At 33.8% G+C, this 22,102-nt stretch overlaps 1 protein-coding gene and 1 non-coding gene across 3 annotated transcripts; both read left to right on the top strand.

The window, feature by feature from the left end:
* The first annotated feature begins 255 nt into the window (after positions 1 to 255).
* CLEC2B (C-type lectin domain family 2 member B) lies at positions 256 to 21,461 on the top strand. 2 transcript variants are annotated; one of them, XM_032854953.1, is made up of 5 exons: positions 256 to 492; positions 6,977 to 7,063; positions 16,214 to 16,377; positions 19,878 to 19,981; positions 20,823 to 21,461. In XM_032854953.1, exons 1-5 carry the CDS (start codon positions 423 to 425, stop codon positions 20,929 to 20,931), a joined length of 534 nt encoding a protein of 177 aa, XP_032710844.1. In that variant the 5' UTR covers positions 256 to 422; the 3' UTR covers positions 20,932 to 21,461. The 2 variants fall into 2 exon arrangements, with proteins under 2 accessions (XP_032710844.1, XP_032710845.1); XM_032854954.1 differs by lacking the exon at positions 6,977 to 7,063 and having other exon boundaries at positions 257 to 492.
* Positions 9,998 to 10,104, top strand: LOC116866465. The gene has a single exon (XR_004382397.1). It is a non-coding gene; the product is annotated as a U6 spliceosomal RNA (small nuclear RNA).
* Positions 21,462 to 22,102: the final 641 nt, after the last annotated feature.

Here is a 22,102-nt window from a genome sequence, read left to right as displayed (position 1 = left end):
TAAACACACGTCTTAAATCATGACTTTTAATTAATTAATGTTCTTACCTCCTATGGCCCTGGAAGGACAATAGTTATATACTACTCTTGAAACAATCGAAAAAACAGCCTCTTCAATATTTTGTTGTTTTTCGACGGGGATCCCCTATAGAGAAAATAAGAATCTACAAGCTTGTTATTTCTTATATTTTAGGGAACTTCCTCTTTCTTCTGCACATTTTTTTTGGTTTTGTTTTACAGGAAGAAATTGTGTTTAGGCAATAGTTTCACTCAATCAGACGCAGTTACTTTCATTTTGAGAAAGACTGCTTAACATTATTCTGTTTTTCTAAGGTAGAGTAACTCTAGTTTGAAGCTGCTTCTAAAGAGTCTAATAACATTTTTATATTTAATTTGCAAATTTGAAGAGAAGTTTTGGAAAAGATGACACAAAGCCCCCTGATACTTACTCAGACTGATCACAGGAATCAAAGAACCAATGAAAAAAAACAAGGTAAGGACATTTACAGTTGTTAAGAATGAAAGTTATTGATAGAAATTTTGACATTATGTTAAAAGCCTTCCAAGGTATGGGACAGGTTTTGTTGTTTTTTTTTTTTCATCAAACAGAAAAATCCTTTTTTGAATTAACATCTCCATAAAATGAAAATTGTGGCAACAAAATTCAGATTTGGAATTGCTATTTTGTCTTATGAATGGAGATTATCTTAACTGATAGTGGAGAGGGGTTAACCGCAGCTTAAAACTGTTCAAGATTTAATTTCATTTTTACTAAATATTTAATAAAACGAATACTGGAGAAGATGTTAAATTTGCTCCACATATTCATTCAAGGCCCAGAATGAAGACAAAGTATGAAAATTTTGGCCAGTATTTCTAAATGTCTTAAAAGGTTGTTTATGGACAGTGAGTGGAATCAAAATAAGCCAGACTTTGCGGGTACTTAATAGCAGAGAGATTATCTCCCTATCTTCCTCTTATCTAAAGAATCATTAGTACTCTGATGTCTTGAAAATGTTTCTGTCAACCTCAAGAAGGATAAGAAAAGAAAATGCACTTTAAAATTAAAACTAGAAACTAGATGGGGTGCCTGGGTGGCTCAGTGGGTTAAATCCTCTGCCTTCAAGGTCATGATCCCAGGGTCCTGGAATTGAGCCCTGCATCAGGCTCTCTGCTCAGCAGGGAGCCTGCTTCCCTTCCTCTCTCTCTGCTTGCCTCTCTGCCTGCTTGTGATCTCTGTCCGTCAAATAAATAAATAAAATCTTAAAAAAAAAAAACAAAACAATAGAAACTAGAAAACAGCTTAGTAGCTTTAGACCTACCAGCTAGCAAGTTCAGAATATGTAAGATCCAAATTCTAAATCAAGGAGAAAAATCTTTCAAAGTTATTTCAACAAGGGTCTTCTTAATCAAAATATGGTGAAGAAGAGAGGTTAAAATGCATTAAATACAATGATCGATTTAGGGACTCTGGTGAATTTTAGACATTTGCCATTTAATTCTTTTCAATTTATTAGTGCATGCAACAGTTAAAAGTTTTTGTTACTACAGTTCATATTAGAATGCATAGATACTTATTCCTCATTTTTTGACCATTTAATAATTCTGTCTAAGGTTAGATCAAAAGGTTTTGGGACAGTGGGATCAAATATTAGATAATAACATGAAAATATCAGAACCAAAGTTATAAGGATGTTTTCTAGCCACTCATAAAGTCAATGTTAATTTCTACCCTAAAGATTGATCAACAATATGAATTTATGTATTTTATGTATAAATAAATGATATATATTACATATAGTCTTTAATTTACTAAGTAATATTATGTATATGTAAATATTATATGTAGCATATATAGATATATAATTTGAACTTATAAACACCATTGCAATAGTTAATTTAGTGCATGATAAATTTTTTTTAATATTTTATTTATTTTTTAATATTTTCTTTTATATTATTTTTTCTTATTAGTAATTTGTGATTTTTTTTTCCCCATAGCTGTCAGGTAGGGAAAAGTGTATTTTATTTAGTTTTAAATTCATTGGTCACCCTGGGTTTTTCCTCTTATCTCTCCTTGGAGATGATTGTCAATTTTAGTATATGTGCTACAGAATCGAGCACAGAGATCAGAGCCAGAAACAGGGAGAAATTAATTGAGTCAGCTTTTCTATAGGGAAAGTAATTGGAATCCTTAGCTGTCTAGATTATCACAGGGATGAGTTTAGAACCATTTTAGTTACATTATTAATTAAATGGACTTTTATTGAGCTACCCAGGGATGTTATCTGCTTTTACATTCCTTTGTTGAACACATTATGAGGGTTGAGCACCTTCTTTGAAATTCATCTCTCACTACTAAATTCACAGTGGGAAAACAACAGGTTCTGTTCTTTTTGTTTTTTGGATAATTTTGCAGTGTACAAGTGTTGATCATTGAGTATAGGGGTAAAGAGAAGGAACTTATAAAGTGGAAGCTATTTATATGAATGTAGAAAAGTAGATTTTAGGTTTAGATTTAGATTAGAGAATGAACATGTCGCATGCTTAAATGTGTACCTGCATATGAGAAATGCAGTAAATGTCCAATTCATTAGTGTCCTGTATCAAACTAAATGTCACTCCAAGTCTGCATCCCACTGAGCTGACAGGACATTTAATCTTTGCTGTTTGGTGATATTGAGAGTGTGGGGGAGTGTGTTCTTCCGGGTTGTCTGACATTTCCTAGCTTTATTGAGCCATCGAAACATGGAGAGAATCTTAGTCATCTCTTTTCTCTGATTATTTGTGAAAACATACATCCCAACATCAGTTAGCCTTTTGGCTCTAGTCCAGCTATTTCTGTGCTACAGTTGTAACAACAGCCACACTGTTTCTTCGCCCCATCAATGGCAGATGCATCTTTTTGAGTCTGGTGTTGTATGCGTACAGGATCTAGCATTCTCAACTGCACCACGGAATTAAATGATCTAATATCTTGTCCACTTTGCCATGGAAAGGACTCTCTGTTTCTGTAATGCAAACGAGCGTTTCTCCCATTGTCAGGAGGTATGCGTCTTTCTTCTTGTTGATTTTGGAGGCATTTCCTCTTTTTAAAACACCTCCACGATTCTTAGAATCATCCCTTTAATAAGCTTATTTTTTTTTTAAAGAAGGGTCATTGATTCTAAGCAGTTTTGGGTTTTCTTTCAACAATCATCCTGGAGGGAAGGATTACAAAGAGGCTCACTACCTACTTAAAATAATAAATAGAAATATTACATTTAAAAAATTCCACTTAATATTGCAGTAAATGATCTTCATGTTCCCTCCCCCCCACACACAATAATTAAAATATGGAAGGATGGGAGACCTATAACACAAGAAAAAACAATAGCATAAGCTTTCTTTTATTTAATTACTATCATATGCCAGAACTTCTGAAAACATAGCACACATATATTCTCTAATTTCAAAAAAAAGAGATAGGGGAGGGAGCCTGGGGATTCAGCCCTTTAAGTGTCTGACATCCTCCCATCCTGATCTCAAGGTCCTGGGATGAGCCTTGAGTCAGGCTCCATGCTGAGCAATGAGTCTACTTGAGGTTCTCTCCCTGTCCTTCCTGTCACTTGCATGCTCCCTCTCTCTCAAAATAATGAAAATTAAAAAAATATAAAAGAGAGAATGTTATTTAGTGGATGAAGAGATTAATAGGGTCAAAAGAGGTAAGAAAATAAAGTTATACACTATAAAATTTCGATCAAGATTTTGACCTGTAATATTTATAACAATAATGTTCTTTTGTTCACACTGCCAATTCACGAACAAATAGAATGTCATAATGACACATTGACTTGAATGATGCTATAGAAAAAGGAGGAATGTGCTTGTTTTCTTGATAGCTGATATTTGAAGAAAACTAATAGGGAATTAGAGCAATTAATATGGTGACACTTGAAAAGTGATTAAAACCCCACTAGAAAGAGCATGAACTCTAGCTTGGGACCAAGGCATATATGGAACCAAAAGGCTGAAAAGACAGGTGTATGTTTTGTTTCTCCTCTTTTTTGACTTTTGCTGCGTTGGAGGAAGTGTCATTTCTCTTACATAGGACTACCCCTTCCTTTTGTACTTCAGACCACATCCCCCGTAGCCAGTGCAAGAATTCTTCTTCTTAATTTAATTATTCTCTCCCTCTTTTGCCTGTATTGACAATCTATACCTTCCATTTTAAATCACCCCCAAATGAACAAAAGAAACATTATGTGTTAAATGTTTAAAAAAAAACCTCATGATAACCACTCCCCTCATTTTAACTACCTCTTTGCTTGCCTCAATACACACAGCACAAGTTTCTCTGAAATGCTGATTTTACTTCCTTATTCCAACAGTGTACCTTTATTCTGTGTGACTGAAGGCACTCTATCAAGGATACCAGTGCCCTCCAAGTGCTCCACTTGATTTTTCTATCTCCACCCCTACCACTCTTGTTTATGAGATCCCCATAATTAGATTTAATTAGAGTTATAGCTCCCTAAATGACCTCTCCACTCACTAGTCACAAGGAACTTTTAAAAGCATAAATTTGGCAGTGCCAAACACCCACCTAAAACAATTCAGTAGCTTCCCATTATACTTTGAAGAAAGTCAAGTTCTTTCCCAAAGTTTAAAGCTTAGCATCATTTTGTTCCTAACTAGTCAGTATTCTCTGCTACTTTTGACCAAATCAGACTCCTTCTACTTCGCCATGTTCTTTTCCATTCTTTCCTGATTTAAGGCACTTGAACTTGCTCTTCTCTTTGCTTAAAATTCTTTCTCTGGTTTATTTCACATAAATGGCCACTGCTCATATTTTAGGTTTGGTTTTAATGTCAGTTCCACAGAATTCCACCTCCCACCCACCATCTTTTCTGGTTATTTGCCTTTATCAATCACCCAGCTTATCGCCTTCCAACTCTTGTTGCAATCTGTAATTTTTAATTTTTTTTTCAGGTGACTGTGTCTTCTCCACCAAATATAAGTAGCAGAAGAGCTTTTGTTTATTTTTATGTTTATGGAAACTAGCACATAGTAGGTGATTAGTAAATATTTGTCAAAGAATGATCAAATAAACACGATGCTGCCTCACAAGTGTAGCACTGTAGTTCATGTTTATTATGTAGCTTTGAAATCCCAGATGGTTAGAAGAAATGTAAAACTAATGACAGGACTTTTCAGAAATTTGGCAGAAACACGCAGGTTAGACATGATTTCTAATTATATTTACAACATAACTGAAATAACCGTCTGGTGGCTCAAAAACAATGCTAGTTTTCTCTAGCTGCATTCCCTCTCCCTCTTTATGGTACTTTTAAACAATTATTATGAATTTTTATAAGTACGAATGTTTTCATATGTTGTTCATGATAGTGTAGATTGCTACTATCCTTTTGGAAGAATATCTATTCAATATATGCCAATTTATTTATTTTTGAGATTTTTTTCTTGAGAAGATAATTAGACAAATATGCAAGACATTTAAACTATAATTCTAATTATGGTTAAAACTCAAAAAGGGTGGGACAGCCCAAATACCCATTGGAAGAGGACTTTTTTTTAAATCCATCATTCAAATTCTTATGTCAAATTATTCTTCTACATGATGTGTAAATTTACCTGTTTCTCTGAATGAACAACCACCTCCAAATTTTAGTGGCTATTGCTTATGGTTCTAAGGTTTAGGGATAAGTACAGATTCAATAGGAATGGCTCATGTCTCCTCTGTTGCGTGGGACTCAAAAACAGTGAAAGTAGGAATTACAAAGTCTCTTAAGACTTGGGCTCTAAAGTTTCAGTATCACATCTGCCACAGTCTCCTGGCTAAAGCAAGGCATAAGGCAGTTCATATTCAAGTGTTGGGGAATACAGTATATCTCTTGATGGGAGGAGGAACAGGATCGAACAGGATCATGTGTCAAAACGGTAGTGGACACAGGGGGGCCATGATTCACTGGGGCCATTCTTAACAGTCAACCACATATGAGAAGAACAAATTGTTAACTGAAAACATTAGAATATAAAATAGTGGGTACTTGATGAGTGTACTGATTTAAAATCATGTGTATTTGTAGGCGAGGTTATATATGTGAAAAAAGGATTAGAGAGATATATGGATGGAAGGATGTTAACCCAAATGATAATGCTGGTAATGTTGAAGGAGTAGAAATTTAGATGTGTTTTAAATTTAATATCTTCCATACATCCACAATGAAAAACGTTTATTCAACAAAAGAATAGCTGTTCACCAGGAAAAAGATAGGAATGATAAATGCCCTCAATAAGTTTACTGTCTATCTTAGAGTATCATAAATTTTACAGTAAGGATGTTTATAATCACATAAAATAACAAAATTGTTTTATTTCAAAAAAACTTATGTCTATTTTTTTCCCCAAATGGGCACTAATTTTTCTGTTCTGCTGACTTTGTAGATGAAGAAATACCAGGCCAGGAAAAAAAGAAAGTAGTGTCTTGTTCAAGGTCCTTTGATCATTTGCAGCAAAAATTTCAATTCCAAATCTTTGGATTGATTATTTATGAACTTTCAAATATGTTATGCTACCTATCCTTTAAAATAAAGTTTTCATTAGTTAAAAAGTAGATGATCTTAGAAATATTCAAGGAGTGTTAAGATGTGCTGATATTGTACCATAGAAGAAGGATATTGAAGGCCTGGGAGTGGCTCCAGATCTTAAGAAATTCTACCCTAAAGAATTATACATATTTGATTCCTTGGACTATGACAGTAAGGTCAATGGTAACACTAGATTGAATGTAAGGATAAACTGAGAAATTTCCAAAAAGAAGCAAGTTTTTTTTTTTCCATATAACAAACAGAAATGGTAGGTTTGTGTTATCTGATGAAATAGTGGAATAAATTGCTAAAAGGAGTTTGTTAGTTATAGTCATGAATGCAAATTTAATCTTTCTTTTACCTGTTTCTAAAATTAATTTTTTTCAGGTCTTAAGAACAGCTATAAGAAGATTCTCATATGTATTTTGCTTGCAATATCTTTCACTCTCATTAATATTGTAATTACTGGAATAGGTGAGTAAATTACATTTTTTATTTCTTTACTTATTATTTTTTACTTTTCTATGGCCTCTATTGAATGATCTTTTCTTATTTTTCTCACTCTTTCCCCATTATCCATGATCTATTTCATGGGTATAATGAATGGGTTATTATGAATTACATGACCTATGTAAAGCATTGGGAGATGCAAAAATGATTAAGACAAAATCATTCACCCTGATAATGTCACATTCCACCATCATTCCCATACCAATGGCAATCTCTATTTTGATTTCTATGGACTAGTTTAGTTTTGCCCATTTAAAAATTTTTCCATAAATAAGATCATACAATTCTTACTTATTCTTTGCATCTTGTTGTTTTTGTTCCACAACATGTTTGTGTGATTCTTCCATGTCATAACCGGTAGCAAAATTTCATTACGTCATTTTTGAAAGGGGTTGGAAAAATTTTTAGGCAAAGAGCCAGATATTAAATAAATGTATCTTTGTTAGCCATACAGTTTGTGTTGCAAGTACTCCATTCAGCATTTGTAGTGAAAAAACAGCCGCACATGATATGTAAACAATTGTGCTTGCTGTGTTTCACTGTAGTTAAACATGAAAATTTGAATATTTTCATGTGTCACAAAATGTTACTCCTCTTTTAATTGTTTTGATTTTCTGTTATTTATTATTTTATTGATGATTTTAAATTGTAAAATCATTTTGCATTTTACTCTGATTTTGGCCTCAGGCTGTAGTTTACAGATCCTCGCTGTAGAATATCTCATGCTATATATTATTTTATTAATCATTCTACTCATGATGGACATTTGGATCGTGCCACATTTTTACTACTGCAGACTATGCTGTTTGAACATCCTTATGTTTTTAGACTTTTAGTGAATAGTGGGTATGATTTGGGATACACTTACGAGAAAAATTATTAAACCATGTAGTATATATATGTCAACTTTAGTAAATAATTCCATAGATTGTAAACAACCCAGCCCAAAGTTTATGACATATTGGTTGGTTAACATACTGGTCAACACTTTGTTGTCAGTTTTACCCATTTTTGCCATTTTGATGAGTGTGCGCTATTACCTTATAGTGAATTTAATTGACGTTTTCTTGATGACCAACACTGTTAAGCTCCTTGTCGTATTGAACTTAGCTCACTTAGTTACAGTATTTTGTGATGGGTATATTCAAATACTTGAGTTAGCTCTTTGTTTTTTGTTAGATTCATAGGCATTCTTTAATATAATCAATAAAAATGTTTTGCATTTCTATTGTAAATATCTTCTGCTATTTAAATTTAAGTATACTAAAAATCTTTCTGAAGTTTACATTTATTTTCTGTAATGTTTTTCAATGAAGGGAAGTTCTTAATTTTTAGATAGTTTGAATTTTTTAAATTTTTTTCTCTATTTTTATTATGTTTTACATTCTTTTTAGGAAATTTGCTGTACTCCACATGCATGAAGATATTACTCTAGAGTTTCCATTGTAGCATTCATTATATTTCTATTAATTTCACATCCAGAACTATAACACTTTTGAAATTGATTGTTATAAGTGTTTGGGTATAATGTCAAATGTGCTTTTCTTCATTAATAGTCTTCTGATCTGAAGCAATTTATTGAAACGTACATAGTTTACTTTACACTTCATTCCTGGTTTTGTGCATTCTGAATTTTGAAAAATGTATAATGACATCTATCCTTCATTCTGGTATCCTACAGAGCATCTTCACTGCCTCCAAAATCTTCTATGCCCCACATATTCATCTATTCTCAAATTCCAGCCACTGGCAATCACTAATCTTTTTACTGTCTCCATCGTTTTGACTTTTCCAGAATGTCATACAGTTAGAATCATAGAGTATATAATCTTTTCAGATGGGCTTTTTTCACTTAGTAATATGTATCTAAGGATCCTCTGTGTCTTATGGTTTGAGAGGTTTTTGTTTGTTTGCGCTGAATAATATTCCACTGTCGAATGTATCACAGCTTATTTATCTACGCACTTACTGGAGGCCATCTTGGTTGCTTAAAAACCGTGTCTAGGTTTTTGTGTGGACAAAAGTTTTCATCTCCTTTGGGTAAATACCAAGGAGTGCAATTGCTGGATTGTATGGTAAGAGTGTTTAGTTTGGTGGGAAACCTCCAAATACATTTCAAAGTGCCTTACCATTTTGCATTCCCACTGGCAATGAATGGAAGTTCCTGTTGCTCCACATCCTCACCAGAATTTGGTATTGTCAGTCTCCTGGATTTTGGCCTTTCTAACAGGTGTGTAGTATCCCGTTGTTGTTTACATTTGCATTTTCCTAATGACATACAATGTGGAGCATATTTTCTTATATTTATTTGCCATCTATATATCTTCTTTGCTGAGGTGTCTGTTCAGGTTTTAGGTTGTTTCTTTTCTCATTGTTGAATTTTAAGTGTTCTTTATATGTTTGGATAATAGTTCTTCATCAGATGAGTCTTTTGTAAGTATGTTCTCCCAGTCTGTGGTTTGTCTTCTCATTTTCTTGACATTGTTTTTCACAGAGCAAAAATGTTTAATTTTAATGAAGTGCAAGGAAATCATGCTCTATGCCTCAATATGGCTGACCCTGGAGGGGATTACACTAAGTCAAATAAGCCAATCACAAAAAGGATAAATACTGCATGATTCCATTTACATGAGGTACCTAGAGTAGTCAAACTCACAGAGACAGAAAGGAAATGGTAATTGCCAGGGGCTGAGGGATGGGGGCTAGGTATCTGGATGATGCTATTGAATGGATACAGAATTTCAGTTTAGAAAGTTAAAAAACTTCTGGAGATTGGTTCACAACAATGTAAACAAACTCAACACTGTTCAACTGTACTTAGAACTGGTTAAGATGGTTAATTTAACATTATGTACTTTTTGCCACAATTAAAAACTTTTTAATTAAAAGAAAAAAGTAGTGCTCGCTTCAGCAGCACATATACTAAAATTGGAACAATACAGAAAAGATTAGTATGGCCCCTGTGCAAGGATGATATGCAAATTCGTGAAGTGTTGCACATTTTTGGGCCCCTGGGTGGCTCAGTGGGTTAAAGCCTCTGCCTTCAGCTCAGGTCATGATCCCAGGGTCCTGGGATTGAGCCCTGCCTCAGTCTCTCTGCTCAGCCGGGAGACTCTTCCCTTCCTCTCTCTCTGCCTGCCTCTCTGCCTACTTGTGATCTCTGTCTGTCAAATAAATAAATAAAATCTTTAAAAAAAAATGTAATGAAGTACAGCTTATTAATTATTGCTTTCATAGGCTGTGACTTTGGCATTGTATCTAAAAAATCATCACCATAGCCATGGTCATTAAGGTTTGCTCCTATGAAATCTTACAGAATTTTTTTAGTTTTGTGTTTACATTTAAGTCTTTGATATGTTTTGAGTTAATTTTTATGAAGAATGGAAAGTCTGGGTTTAGATTAATTTTTTTTGTATGTGAATGTCTAGTTGTTTTAGCACCGTTAGTTGAAAAGACTATCTTAGCTCCATTATATTGTCTTTGCTCCTTTGTTCAAGTTCAGGTGATGACATTTATGTAAACCTATCTTTGATCTTCCTTCTCTATTACATTGGTTTATTTGTCTATTCTTTCATCGATACTACACACTGCCTTAGAGATTACCGTAGTTTTATAGCAAGTCTTGATGTTGGGTAGTGTTAGTCCCCCAATTTTGTTCTTCTTCCAAATTGAGTTGGTTATTCTTTACATTTTGCTTCTCAATATAAATGTTAGAATTAATTTGTTGGTATTCGTAGATAACCTGACTAGAATTTGATTGGGATTTCAACAAATCTTTAGCTCAAGTTGGGAAAGAACTAACATGTCAACAATATTGTGTCTTCCTGATTATAAACATAGAATGTATCTCTAAAAAGTGTTTTGTTCTTTGATTTTGTTCATCAGAATTTTGTACTTTTCCTTAGATAGATAATATAGTATATATTTTATTAGATTTATATGTAAGTATTCAATTTTGGAGGATTCTAATGTAAGTCATTATTTTATTTTTAATTTCAAATTACACATCTTTATTTCTGGTACAAGGGAAAACAACTGACTTTTGCATGTTAACCTGTATCCCCCAAACTTGCCATGATTATTTATTAGTTCAAGGAATTGTCTTTTGGGTTGTTTTTTTTTTAACTTCTTTCAGATTTTCTACAGAAGTGATCATGTCATTTCTGAACAAAGGAATTGGGTTTAGTTTTTGTTTTTTTTAGGGTTTTTTTTTTTTCAGATTTTCTATAGAATGATCATGTCATCTCTGAACATCTCTCCTTTCCAATATGTAGGCCTGTCATTTTCTTATCTTGCATTCTTGCATTACATGGAACTTTTAGTATGATAATAAAAAGTAGTGGTGAGAAGGGAAAGCTCATTTCAGTGGGGAAGCCTCCAGTTTCTCGCCATTAAGTATTATATAATCTGTAGGGTATTTTTGTAAATAGTCTTTTTTAAAAAATATTTTATTTATTTATTTGACAGAGATCACAAGTAGGCAGATAGGCAGGCAGAGGCGGAGTGGGGTAAGCAGGATCCCTACTGAGCAGAGAACCCGGTGTTGGTTTTGATCCCAGGACCCTGGAATCATGACCTGAGCCAAAAGCAGAGGCTTTAACCCACTGAGCCACCCAGGCGCCCCTGTAAATAGTCTTTATCAAGTTGAGGAAGTGCCCCTTCTCTTCCTAGATTATTGGGAGTTTGTGTCGCAAATGTTAGATTTTTGTCAAATGCTTTTATTCATATGATCGTGAATCATGTCACTTTTCTTTTTTAGCCTGTTGATATGATATATGACATTAATTGATTTTCAAATGCTGAACCAGCTTTACAGATCTGAGATAAATCCCACTTTGTCAAGGTATATACCTCTTTTTATATACTGTTGGATTGAATTTGTTAATATTTTGTTGAGGATTTTTGTGTCTATGTACATGAGATATATGTAAGAAAAGTTTCCTTTTCTTATCTTTGTCTGGTTTTGGTATTAGGGTAATGCTTGCCTCATAGATTCAGTTAGGAAGTATTCTATCTACTTCTATCCTCTGAAAAAGATTATAGAGGACTGGTATAATTTCTTCCTTAAATGTTTGGTAGAATTCACCAGTGAATCTATCTGGGTCTGGTGAACAGAAGTTTTGAGATATTACTAATTATTCATTCAATTTATTTAATAGATATAGGCCTATTCATATTGTTTTTTCTCATTTGAGTTTTGGAAGATTGTGTTATTCAAGGAGTTGGTCCATTTCATTTAGGTTAGCAAATATTGGGTAATTAAGTTATTCATAGTATTTCTTTATTATATTTTGATTTCCATTGATCTGTAATGATGTCTTCTCTTTCATTTCTGATATTATTAATCTGCATCCTTTCTCTCTCTCTCTCTCTCTCTTTTTTTTTTTTTTTTTTGGCATAGTTAACCTGGGTAGAAGTTAGCTGATTTTATTTTTCCTCAAAGAACAAACTTTTGATTTTTTAAATTTTCTTTGTTAATTTCCTACTTTTATTTCATTGATTTTTGTTGTATTTCTTATTATTTCTTCTCCTCTGTTTACTTGGGTTTAGTTGTCTTTTATTAGTTTTTTAAGATGAAAACTTAGATGATTGATTTTACATTTTTCTTTTCTTTTTTTTTAAATTTTATTTAATCATTTGACAGAGGGAATGAGAGATCACAAGTAGGCAGAGAGGCAGACAGAGAGAGAAGGGGAAACAGGCTCCCTGCTGATCAGAGAGCCCGATGCGGGGCTCAATCCCAGGACCCTGAGATCATGACCTGAGCCGAAGGCAGAGGCTTAACCCACTGAGCCACCCAGGTGCCTCAGATCTTTTTCTTTTCTAAAGTATGTTTTCAATAGCATATATTTTCCTGTAAGCATTGCTTTTGCTGCATCCCACAAGTTTTGATAAGTTGTGTCTTTATTTTTCTTCAGTTCAAAACATTTTAAAATTTCTCTTGAGATTTCTTCTTTGGTCCATGTGCTATTTAGATCTGTGTTGTTTTATCGACATGGTTTGGGAAATCTTTCAGCTATCTTTCTGTTATTGACTTCTGGTTTAATTGCAATGTGATCTGAATGCAGAAATTCCATTGTGATTAATGTGGTTAACTCCATTGTGATCTGAAAGAAAGATTTCCTTTCTTCTAAATTTGTTAATGTGTGTTTTATATTGATAATTAATTTAAATAACTATCAGTCTTCATCTGGAAGTTTATGTAAGCATTCAGATTATCAGCAAATAGAAGTGTTTTTATTTATTCTTTTAAAATCTTTATACCTTTCAGTGTATTGCCTTCTTTTACTGGCTTGAACTTCCACTACAGGGTTGAAGAAAAATAGTTAGGGTTGTATCATTACCTCATTCTTAAATCCATGAGAAAGTTTTTAAATATTTCTCCATTAAGCATGGTATTTTAGGGGCACTTGGCTGGCTCAGTCAGTTGAGCAGTTGTGAGATTGAGTGATCTTGAGTCGTGAGATTGAGCCCCACATTGGGGCTCCACACTCAGCATGGAGTCTGCTTCTCTTTCTCCCTCTGCCTCTCCCCCTGCTCATGCTCTCTCTCTCTCTCTGTATCTCTCTGTCTCAAATGAATAAATAAAATTAAAAAAAAAAAAAAGAAAAAGGTGTTAAACTACATCAAAATAAAAAGCATCTGCACAGTGAGGAAAATAACAAAACTAAAAGGCAAACTATGGGATGAGACAAGATATTTTGCCAATGACATATTCCATTAAGAGTTAGTCTCCAAAATATATAAAGAACTTATAAAACTCAACACCCAAAAGACAAATAATCCAATTTAAAAATGGGCAGAAGACATGAACAGACATTTCTCCAAAGAAGACATACATATAGCCAACACACACATAAAAAGACGTTCAGTATCACCTATCAAGGAAGTATAAATCAAAACTATAATGAGATATGCCCTCACACCTGTCAGAATGGCTAAAATCCACAACACAAGAAACAACAGGTGTTGGTGAGGATGTGGAGAGAAAGGAATATTCATTCATTGTTGTTGGAAATGCAAACAATGCAGCCACCTTGGAAAACAGTATGGAGGTTCCTTAAAAATTTAAAAATCAAACTACCTTATGATCCAGCAGTCACACTCCTGGCTATTTACCCAAGGAATATGAAAACATTAATTCAAAGGGGTACATGCACCCTTACGTTTATAGCAGCGTTATTTATAATAACCAAGGTATGGAGTCGCCCATGAGTCCATCAGTAGACAACTGGGTAAAAGAGATGTGATATATATTTACAGTGGAATATAATTTGGCATGACAAAGAACGAAATCTCACCATTTGTAATGAGATGGATGGAGCTAGACAGTATAATGCTAAGTGCAATAAGTCAGTCAGAGATAGACAAATACCATATGATTTCACTCACATGTGGAATTTAAGAAACAAAACAAGCAAAGGGGAAAAAAAGTGAGACAAATCGGGAAACAAACTTAATTATAGAGAACAAACTGATGATTTTTTTTTTAAGATTTTATTTATTTGACAGAGCAACAGCGAGAGAGAGAACACAAGCAATGGGAGAGGGGGAAGCAGGCTTCCCCATGAGCAGGGAACCCAATGTGGGGCTCAATCCCAGGACCCTGGGATCATGACCTGAGCCGAAGGCAGATGCTTAACAGACTGAGCCACCCAGACGCCCCACTAACAAACTGATGATTATCAGAGGGGAAGGAGGTGGGGGATGGGTTAAATAGATGATGAGGATGAAGGAGGGCACTTGTGATGAGCACAGGGGGATGTATGGAAGTGGTGAATCACAATATTTACACCTGAAACTAGTATAACAATATATGTTAACTAACTGGAATTAAATTTAAAAAAAAAGACAAAGAAAAGAAAAAGGTGGGGCTCCTGGGTGGCTCAGTCATTAAGTGTCTGTTCAGGTCATGATCCCAGGGTCCTGGGTTTGAGCCCCTGAATCTGGCTGCCTGTTCAGTGGGAAGCCTGCTTATCCTTCTCCCACTCCCCCTGCTGTGTTCCCTCTCTTGCTCTGTCAAATAAATAAATAAAATCTTTTTTCAGAAAGAAAAAAAGAAAAAGAAAAGAGTGTTAAAGGCTTTACCTTCTATAGGTACTTGGCATCAGGTTTACTATAGGTGATAATTTGTCTTATGTTCATATATCATATATCACCAGCATCCCATTTATGACTGGTGTTTGAATCAATGCCTTTAAAGTGAATCATGTGGATAATCAATACCATAGCTCATCCTTAAGGTTTTGCTCCTTTAGACCCACTTTTAGTATCCAGAACTGATTCATTCTGGGTGCCTTCAGGAAAACAGACACTGAAAATGTTACAAGAATAGGACTTTAATATGGGAATTAGGAATAACATGACTGTGGAAGGAGCTGAGGAGTGATGGTCTGAAAGCTGTGTAGCTGGAGGAGAAATAGTCACTAATGATTTTGGCTTAAAGCACTAATGAGTTTGGAGAACATAAGATTAAAGTCTAAAAAAGACATCAAGCTGCCAAGACTACCAAGAGCAAACTCATTAAAGGCCTGTGAATTTCCTATGCCCTAGGTCTCTAAGAATAAAATTTTCTGCTTTACTCCCACCTTCAAAATCTCATGTGGGTTCTTTTCAGTGGCTAACTCAGAGTCATACAATGATGGTGGTAACTAGCTAACAATAACCAATCAAACACACATACTGTTAATTATATATTCCGTTTTATTCTTTTCATTGTTTCCTTAGAAACTAAAACATGTGTTCTAGATTATAACAGCCTAACATAAATTACTACTTTTTTACCCTCAGATAATGCGAGGATTTTGTTATATTTCACTTACCCAAAAGTGGTATAGGTGACTTAACTCAAGTAAAAATCACACTGGTAGCCCTATGATGGATGATGGACCACTGGGATTTGGGTTGAAAAGAATATCAGTGTCCTATCAAATCCTGAACTGCTGTCTTTTAACACAACATGAAATTTGTCTTTCAATTTATTGCATGACAGATATGCAATTCTGGTCATAATCAAAATCTTATATCACAATCTTGTCTTTCCCCATTGATCTCAAAATACAGTGATATATTATTTCTACTGGACTTTAATAAATGTGTTTGTCTCATTTCCAGGTTTAGTATGTAAGAGTACTCGGGATTCCTGCCCAGATGATTGGATTGGTTTCCAAAACAAATGTTATTATTTCTCTGAAGAACAACAAGATTGGAATTCAAGTAGACACAACTGTGTCACTCAACATGCTGACCTAACTATGATTGACACTGACGAGGAAATGGTAATTTGACACACAATTCTTATGCAATTTCTTCAGTAGAGGCATTGGAAATATTCAAATGATATTATGATTTTAAAATTTTTTTCACACATGCCTGTCTATGCCAGAGATTTTTAGAGCTTGCCATATGAGATACAGTTGTAAAACTTGGTTATGTTTGTTTTGAATAGTGTAAGGCTTACATCAAGGAGTAGACTTGACAGATATTTTTGTATTTTAAGTATAAATCAAAGAACTTGATATTATTTGGAATCCTTTTAAAAGTCAGTACTGCAGGAAAACGACTGTTTTAGGAAGGATGGGATTCTCCAATCTACCCCCTTTGAGGAAGCTTCCTCTGACTTCTCAGTCTTGCTTTGCTCTCTCTGAGGTTCCATCACAGCTTCCATCAGAGCACTCACTATGAGTTAAGAATAGGTATGTTACTGAAAGTCTTCTTAGACTGAAGCGTGAGCTTCCACTGAACACACACTATGTCTTATTTGAAATTATTGCATTTGCTATACCATAAAGGCAGGTACAAATTAAAAGCTTAACGGCCCATTTTAAAATAAGTATTGATTTACATGGTAAAAATCCTATGAATAAGGAAATCTTCTAGAACTTTAACAGAGGATTTTGCAACTACATGCTTCTGCACTTGTGAAATTTGTTCTTTCCCTCAATCATTTATGCGATAAGCATATGTTTTTACTTCTGTCTAGTCTCTTTAAAAGTTAAGGGTCAAGATATGGTTTACTCATGTGTGGTCTCAAAAAAAAATGAATAAACAAACAAAAAGCAAAATCAGACCTGGAAATACAGAGAACAAACTGGTGGTTGCCAGAGGGAAGGGGGTGGGGGGATGGGCAAAATGGGTGAAAGGGAATGAGAAGTGAAGATTTCCAGTTATAGAATGAATAAGTCATGGGGGGAAAAGGCACAGCATAGGGAACAATCAATGATATTGTAATAGCCTTGTATGGTGACAGATGGTATCTACACTTGTGATGAGTATGCTGTAATGCATAAATTTGTTGAAACACTATGTTGTACACCCGAAACTAATGTAATATTGTACATCAACTATGCTCAAATTTTAAAAATTAGGTAAAGGATCAATATAAGAGGTAAGATAACTTGAATAATTTGCAGTTAAGAAGTGTTAACATGTTAAGCAGCACAACACAGCATTTAAAATGGTTAAAAGAGAATTCTCTTAATTCTGTGGTCAATAAAATATATTTGGGCAATCTACATAAAGGTTGGTTCAAATTTAAGTGGATGTGAACTGGATGGGGGCAATCTATAGACCAGTGCAGTAAAACAACTATTTTGGTTGCAACAAAAGGTATAGAAATCCAAATAAATTTAAAAACTAAGTATGTTAAGAGTAAGACACAGCAAATCAACAAGTAAGATGCAAACTTGAGTTAATAGAAGATCTTCTGTATGTAGTCAGTGGTTTCATTGTTAACTTTTGCAAGATATTTGCAATGAACATTCTAAGAAATTCTTAAATTGTCCTTTACAGTTCCTTTCGGGGGAAAATGTCTAAATTTGCTAATTTAGACAAGATGGAAAAATATTGAGTGCTAGTAAAATTTTTGAGAGGTAAAGAGTTAAGGTAAAATACTTTAAAAATCTTCACTTATAAGACTCTTGTCAGCAAAAGCTGACAAAAATAGTGAATATCATAGAACACAAAGATCAGAGCATACCAAAATAATTAGTTTTGAACTTAAGAGACATTATTAAACGTAGCAGATAAAAATGATTGTACTCTTTGGATCAAGAAAAGAGACTTTGATCTTACAATTTCCTAATATATTTTGAAGGTCATAGATGCCTATATTTACTATATAATCTGGGGAAAATTTAAGTAACAAAATGAAGTAAAGTTATCTGTGAAGAGTGATAAAAAATAAAGCACTGTTTATTTAAAATGGTTTAATTAAAATATCATATTTGTTTACTTAAATTACAAAATGTTTTCCTTAGTTAAAATGAAATACAGCTTGTTTCATGAAATATTTTTCATATTTATTTCCACCTATGTAAAGTTATCTTGCATCTTTTATAAGAAACCACATGGGTATTCTTTTAGTGAGCAAATAATAATTAACATTTTTCCTAGGAGAGGCTTTTGGAAATGCCATCCCTGTTCCATGTCACTAAGACCACAACTACTGAAACTCATCCGATTTTCCCAATTATCCAATAACATACATACTGTGATTGTCAATACATTTATCCTTTCTCACATTTTTTTTTGCCTTCAAGCAAGCTCTTTCCTAAGCCTAGAATATGAATTGCCCTCTTCTTCCTTATCCTCTGTTTTTATTATGGAATATCCTATTCTTCCCTTCCAGATACACCTCTTAAAGCATACCTGATATGCAATTGCCTTATAAAGATTCAGATACTTCTTTCTTGTAAAGTAAATTTCACTTTGTATTTATTATAGTGACATTCTTCTCCTTATCCAGGAAGATATTTTCTAACCCTATGTTTACATTAGTTTCTTCACTATAAATGAAACTCTGTGAATTCAGACACAGTGTTTGACTAACCTGTTCTTTTACAAACCCAAAGCTTAGCTCAATGAGTTAATTTTTTTTCAAATAAATTTATTAAATTCTGCAGAAAAATGGTATATTAAAATGTCAAAGTTTATTAGTAGTGTCACTGTTATAGACAGGAATGGACCATAGTGTTGTGAACTGTATCCTTTATATTTATCATAAAATTGAAACATGGAATGATACAATATCAAGTTTGTGGTTTCCCAGCTATTAAGTGGCATAATAGACTCAATGACTTTCTGTATATAACTGTATGGTTAAAAAGGTTCCAAGGCAGCAAGAAATTTCAACATTGAATGAATAAGGAGAAATATGAGGATAAAGTTATATTTTTCTCCTGAATGATCTTTCTCCTGAATTTTTCAGGGTTTTTCTCCTGAATGATCTATTTCTTTAGAAATAGAAATTTTTGACTGAAAAATAAAATTTGAGAATTAAATTCTAAAAGAATTGGATATATGAAGGGTGTGTGTGTTTGTGTATATGTGTATGTGCATGTGTCCATGCAATACTTTTAGGAGAGAATATGAAGTAAAATATAATATTGAAATCAATATACTAGTATTTACTGTGAAGTGGAAAAACATTATAATAAATATCCGATGATTAGAAAGGCTGTGTAGGAAGTCATTTGCAACCTTTGGTTTTCCAGGAGTTTACAATATTAAAATCCTGGAAGAATAGATTTCCATATTGAGTATTTATCAATTTGGAATCAAAAAGTATCTTAAAGAAAACTTACCTCACATCTTTGTTTACAAGTAAGAAAACTGAGGGTCAGAGAGTGAAATGCTTTTTCAAAATCCCATAGCTATTTTCTGGTGAAGTGGGAGTTGAACATTTGTTGCCTTGCCCCTCAAAACCTGCAAAGCAAGGGGGACGCAATAGGTTGTAGCAAAAACTAAAAAACATATGAAATTTATTTTGTCTCTAAAGGGATTTCTTAAGCGATACAAATGCACTTCTGATCAATGGATTGGGCTGGAGATGACAGAAAATCAAACAGGACGATGGGTAAATGGAACCATATTTAACAAATGGTGAGTTTCTTTCTTTGGGGGATTATTTAAATTTAGACAGCACAGCCTTCTCCAAAAACTTTGCATTAGCTGCCTTTCTCTAGAGCCCAAGGTTTGGGTGTGTATTGGAAAAATGAGATAGGGAAAATTGTATCATGTATTAAGATTAGTTCTAAGAATCAACCAGGGAGGTTGGAAATTAAGATATAAGAAGGAAGATCTTTGCTGGTTATTTTGAAAATAAAGACCAGTGATTCATAAACTGTGTTTTTTGGTCTGTACCAAAAAAAAAAAAAAAAAAATTCCAAGAAACATATGCCTGATTTTAGCCTATATTCTCCAATTTGTATTTATTTTTCAAACCTCATGCTACCTGTTTGCTGACACCTTTTACAGTTCAATTTAAACTTCCTGTTCATTTTAACTTGATTTTTATCTGGGCTTCATAGCTACCATTTTGCAAAATTTACTGCACATATGACCTCCACATAACCACCCTAAATGGTGACCACCAGCCGTTTAGCCACTTAGTTTATATTAGAATTTCTCAACACTACTGGAGGGTGGAGTAGGGAACACAAAGCAAAAATCACCTTGTGTTGAGAACTATTGGTTCATATAAACTGGTAGTTCTGCTGATTACACATAACTCTCTTAATGTCAGTTTAACAGGTATAAATTCTTGGAAGAGAAACTTTTATGGTCTAATTTGGTACAGGTATTTGCCCCTTAACAAGAGAGCACTGTGCCACAGCACACTTTTCAGGACGCTGGAAAGATTTTTTTTTTTTTTAATGGTCATTGGGCAAGTGAGAAATCACAGGATTTCTTTCTTACATGGTGTTTAATCCCTTTATCATAGGTTTCCTGTGAGAGGAAGTGAAAAATGTGCTTACTTAGATGATGATGGTGCAGCAACGGCTAGATGCTACACAGTAAGAAAATGGATTTGTAGGCGGAAAATGCACTAACTGACATGGTTACCTGAATTTTGTCATCCTTTTTTTCTTTCCCTCTGTATAATTTAATTTTCAACACTTCACTACTTTAATGTTCGAACCTGATAATACATCTTGATAATTGTCAAAATAACTTACTTCAACTTATTTTTCTTCTTTTCAAGTTGCCTGGATCTTTTTTTTTCTATAGCAATTTTAGAAAATGCCTGTAATTAATTTCACAGGATCTATAGGTCAATTTGAAGAGTGCTATATTTAAAATATTATTTTTTATTAATTTATAATATATATGTTGTATTGGTGTTTATCATCTTGTATGATTTATAGCTTTTCTAATAAGTCATGTTATTTATTATATGTATCCCTATTAAATGTATCTGAAGCTTATGCTATTCCAACTATGTAATTTTATTATTTTTTAGAATTGTTACTTTTTTATATGGCAGTGTAATTGTTTACATTATTCTAGAGAACGAAAATCTGCTGAAACAGAGGACAGCAGTGTTTTGCAGAGCTAGGGTGGGGGGGCATCATACACCATATGTGTCTGCCATCTTTTACGGGTCTTCATGATAGGAGAGAATTTCACAACTCTTGTTTTTTAATTAATTTCACATTTTAAAGAAAATGCTTCTAACATTTGGTTCTTTCTCTTTTTTAAAGATTTTATTTATTTGAGAGAGCACAGCAGGAGAGAGGGAGGAGCAGCAGACTCCCAGCCAAGCAAGGAGCCTGACACTGAGCTTTTGCTCTGTACCTGTAATGTTTGTTTTACAACTTGGTTCTAGGTGCCCACTGAAGTTAGCCTCCTACCTTCCCACAGAAACTAAGAAATAGAGGTTCCACTTTTCTTGATGGTTAGTTACATTTCGAAGGAATGACTCTCTGGTCCTTAAGATAGGCACTTCTGGGTTGTAAAGCCTTTAAAAAGCTCTTTGAAAGATTTACATCTCAAAGAAGCAGACACAGAATTTGCAATCACAAATTTCCTAAAGTAAACAGTCTAAAAATGAGGAGTCAGGGACTCATAAGATAGGAAGAACAAAGCTTGTCTAAAATTTAATCAAGCTGAAGGGAATGTTAAAGCCATCTTTGTTATTGTCCACAAAATATTAATTAAATACAAAGGGAAAGAGAAACTTTACAGTGAAGTCTGATAGATATCACATTAAGCATGTGAACA

This window comes from Lontra canadensis, unplaced genomic scaffold (assembly GCF_010015895.1).
Source record: "Lontra canadensis isolate GAN:19392208 unplaced genomic scaffold, GSC_riverotter_1.0 scaffold9, whole genome shotgun sequence".
Taxonomy (NCBI): domain Eukaryota; kingdom Metazoa; phylum Chordata; class Mammalia; order Carnivora; family Mustelidae; genus Lontra; species Lontra canadensis.
The sequence above is the reverse complement of the archived record's forward strand: the minus strand, read 5'-3'. Positions and strand labels throughout refer to the sequence as shown.

Excerpts from the sequence above, each read along its gene's own strand:
- CLEC2B (XM_032854953.1), top strand. The coding sequence starts at position 423 with ATGACACAAAGCCCCCTGATACTTACTCAGACTGATCACAGGAATCAA. Across the intron at positions 493-6,976 it reads AACCAATGAAAAAAAACAAG|GTCTTAAGAACAGCTATAAG; the intron begins GTAAGGACATTT and ends AATTTTTTTCAG. Across the intron at positions 7,064-16,213 it reads TATTGTAATTACTGGAATAG|GTTTAGTATGTAAGAGTACT; the intron begins GTGAGTAAATTA and ends TCTCATTTCCAG.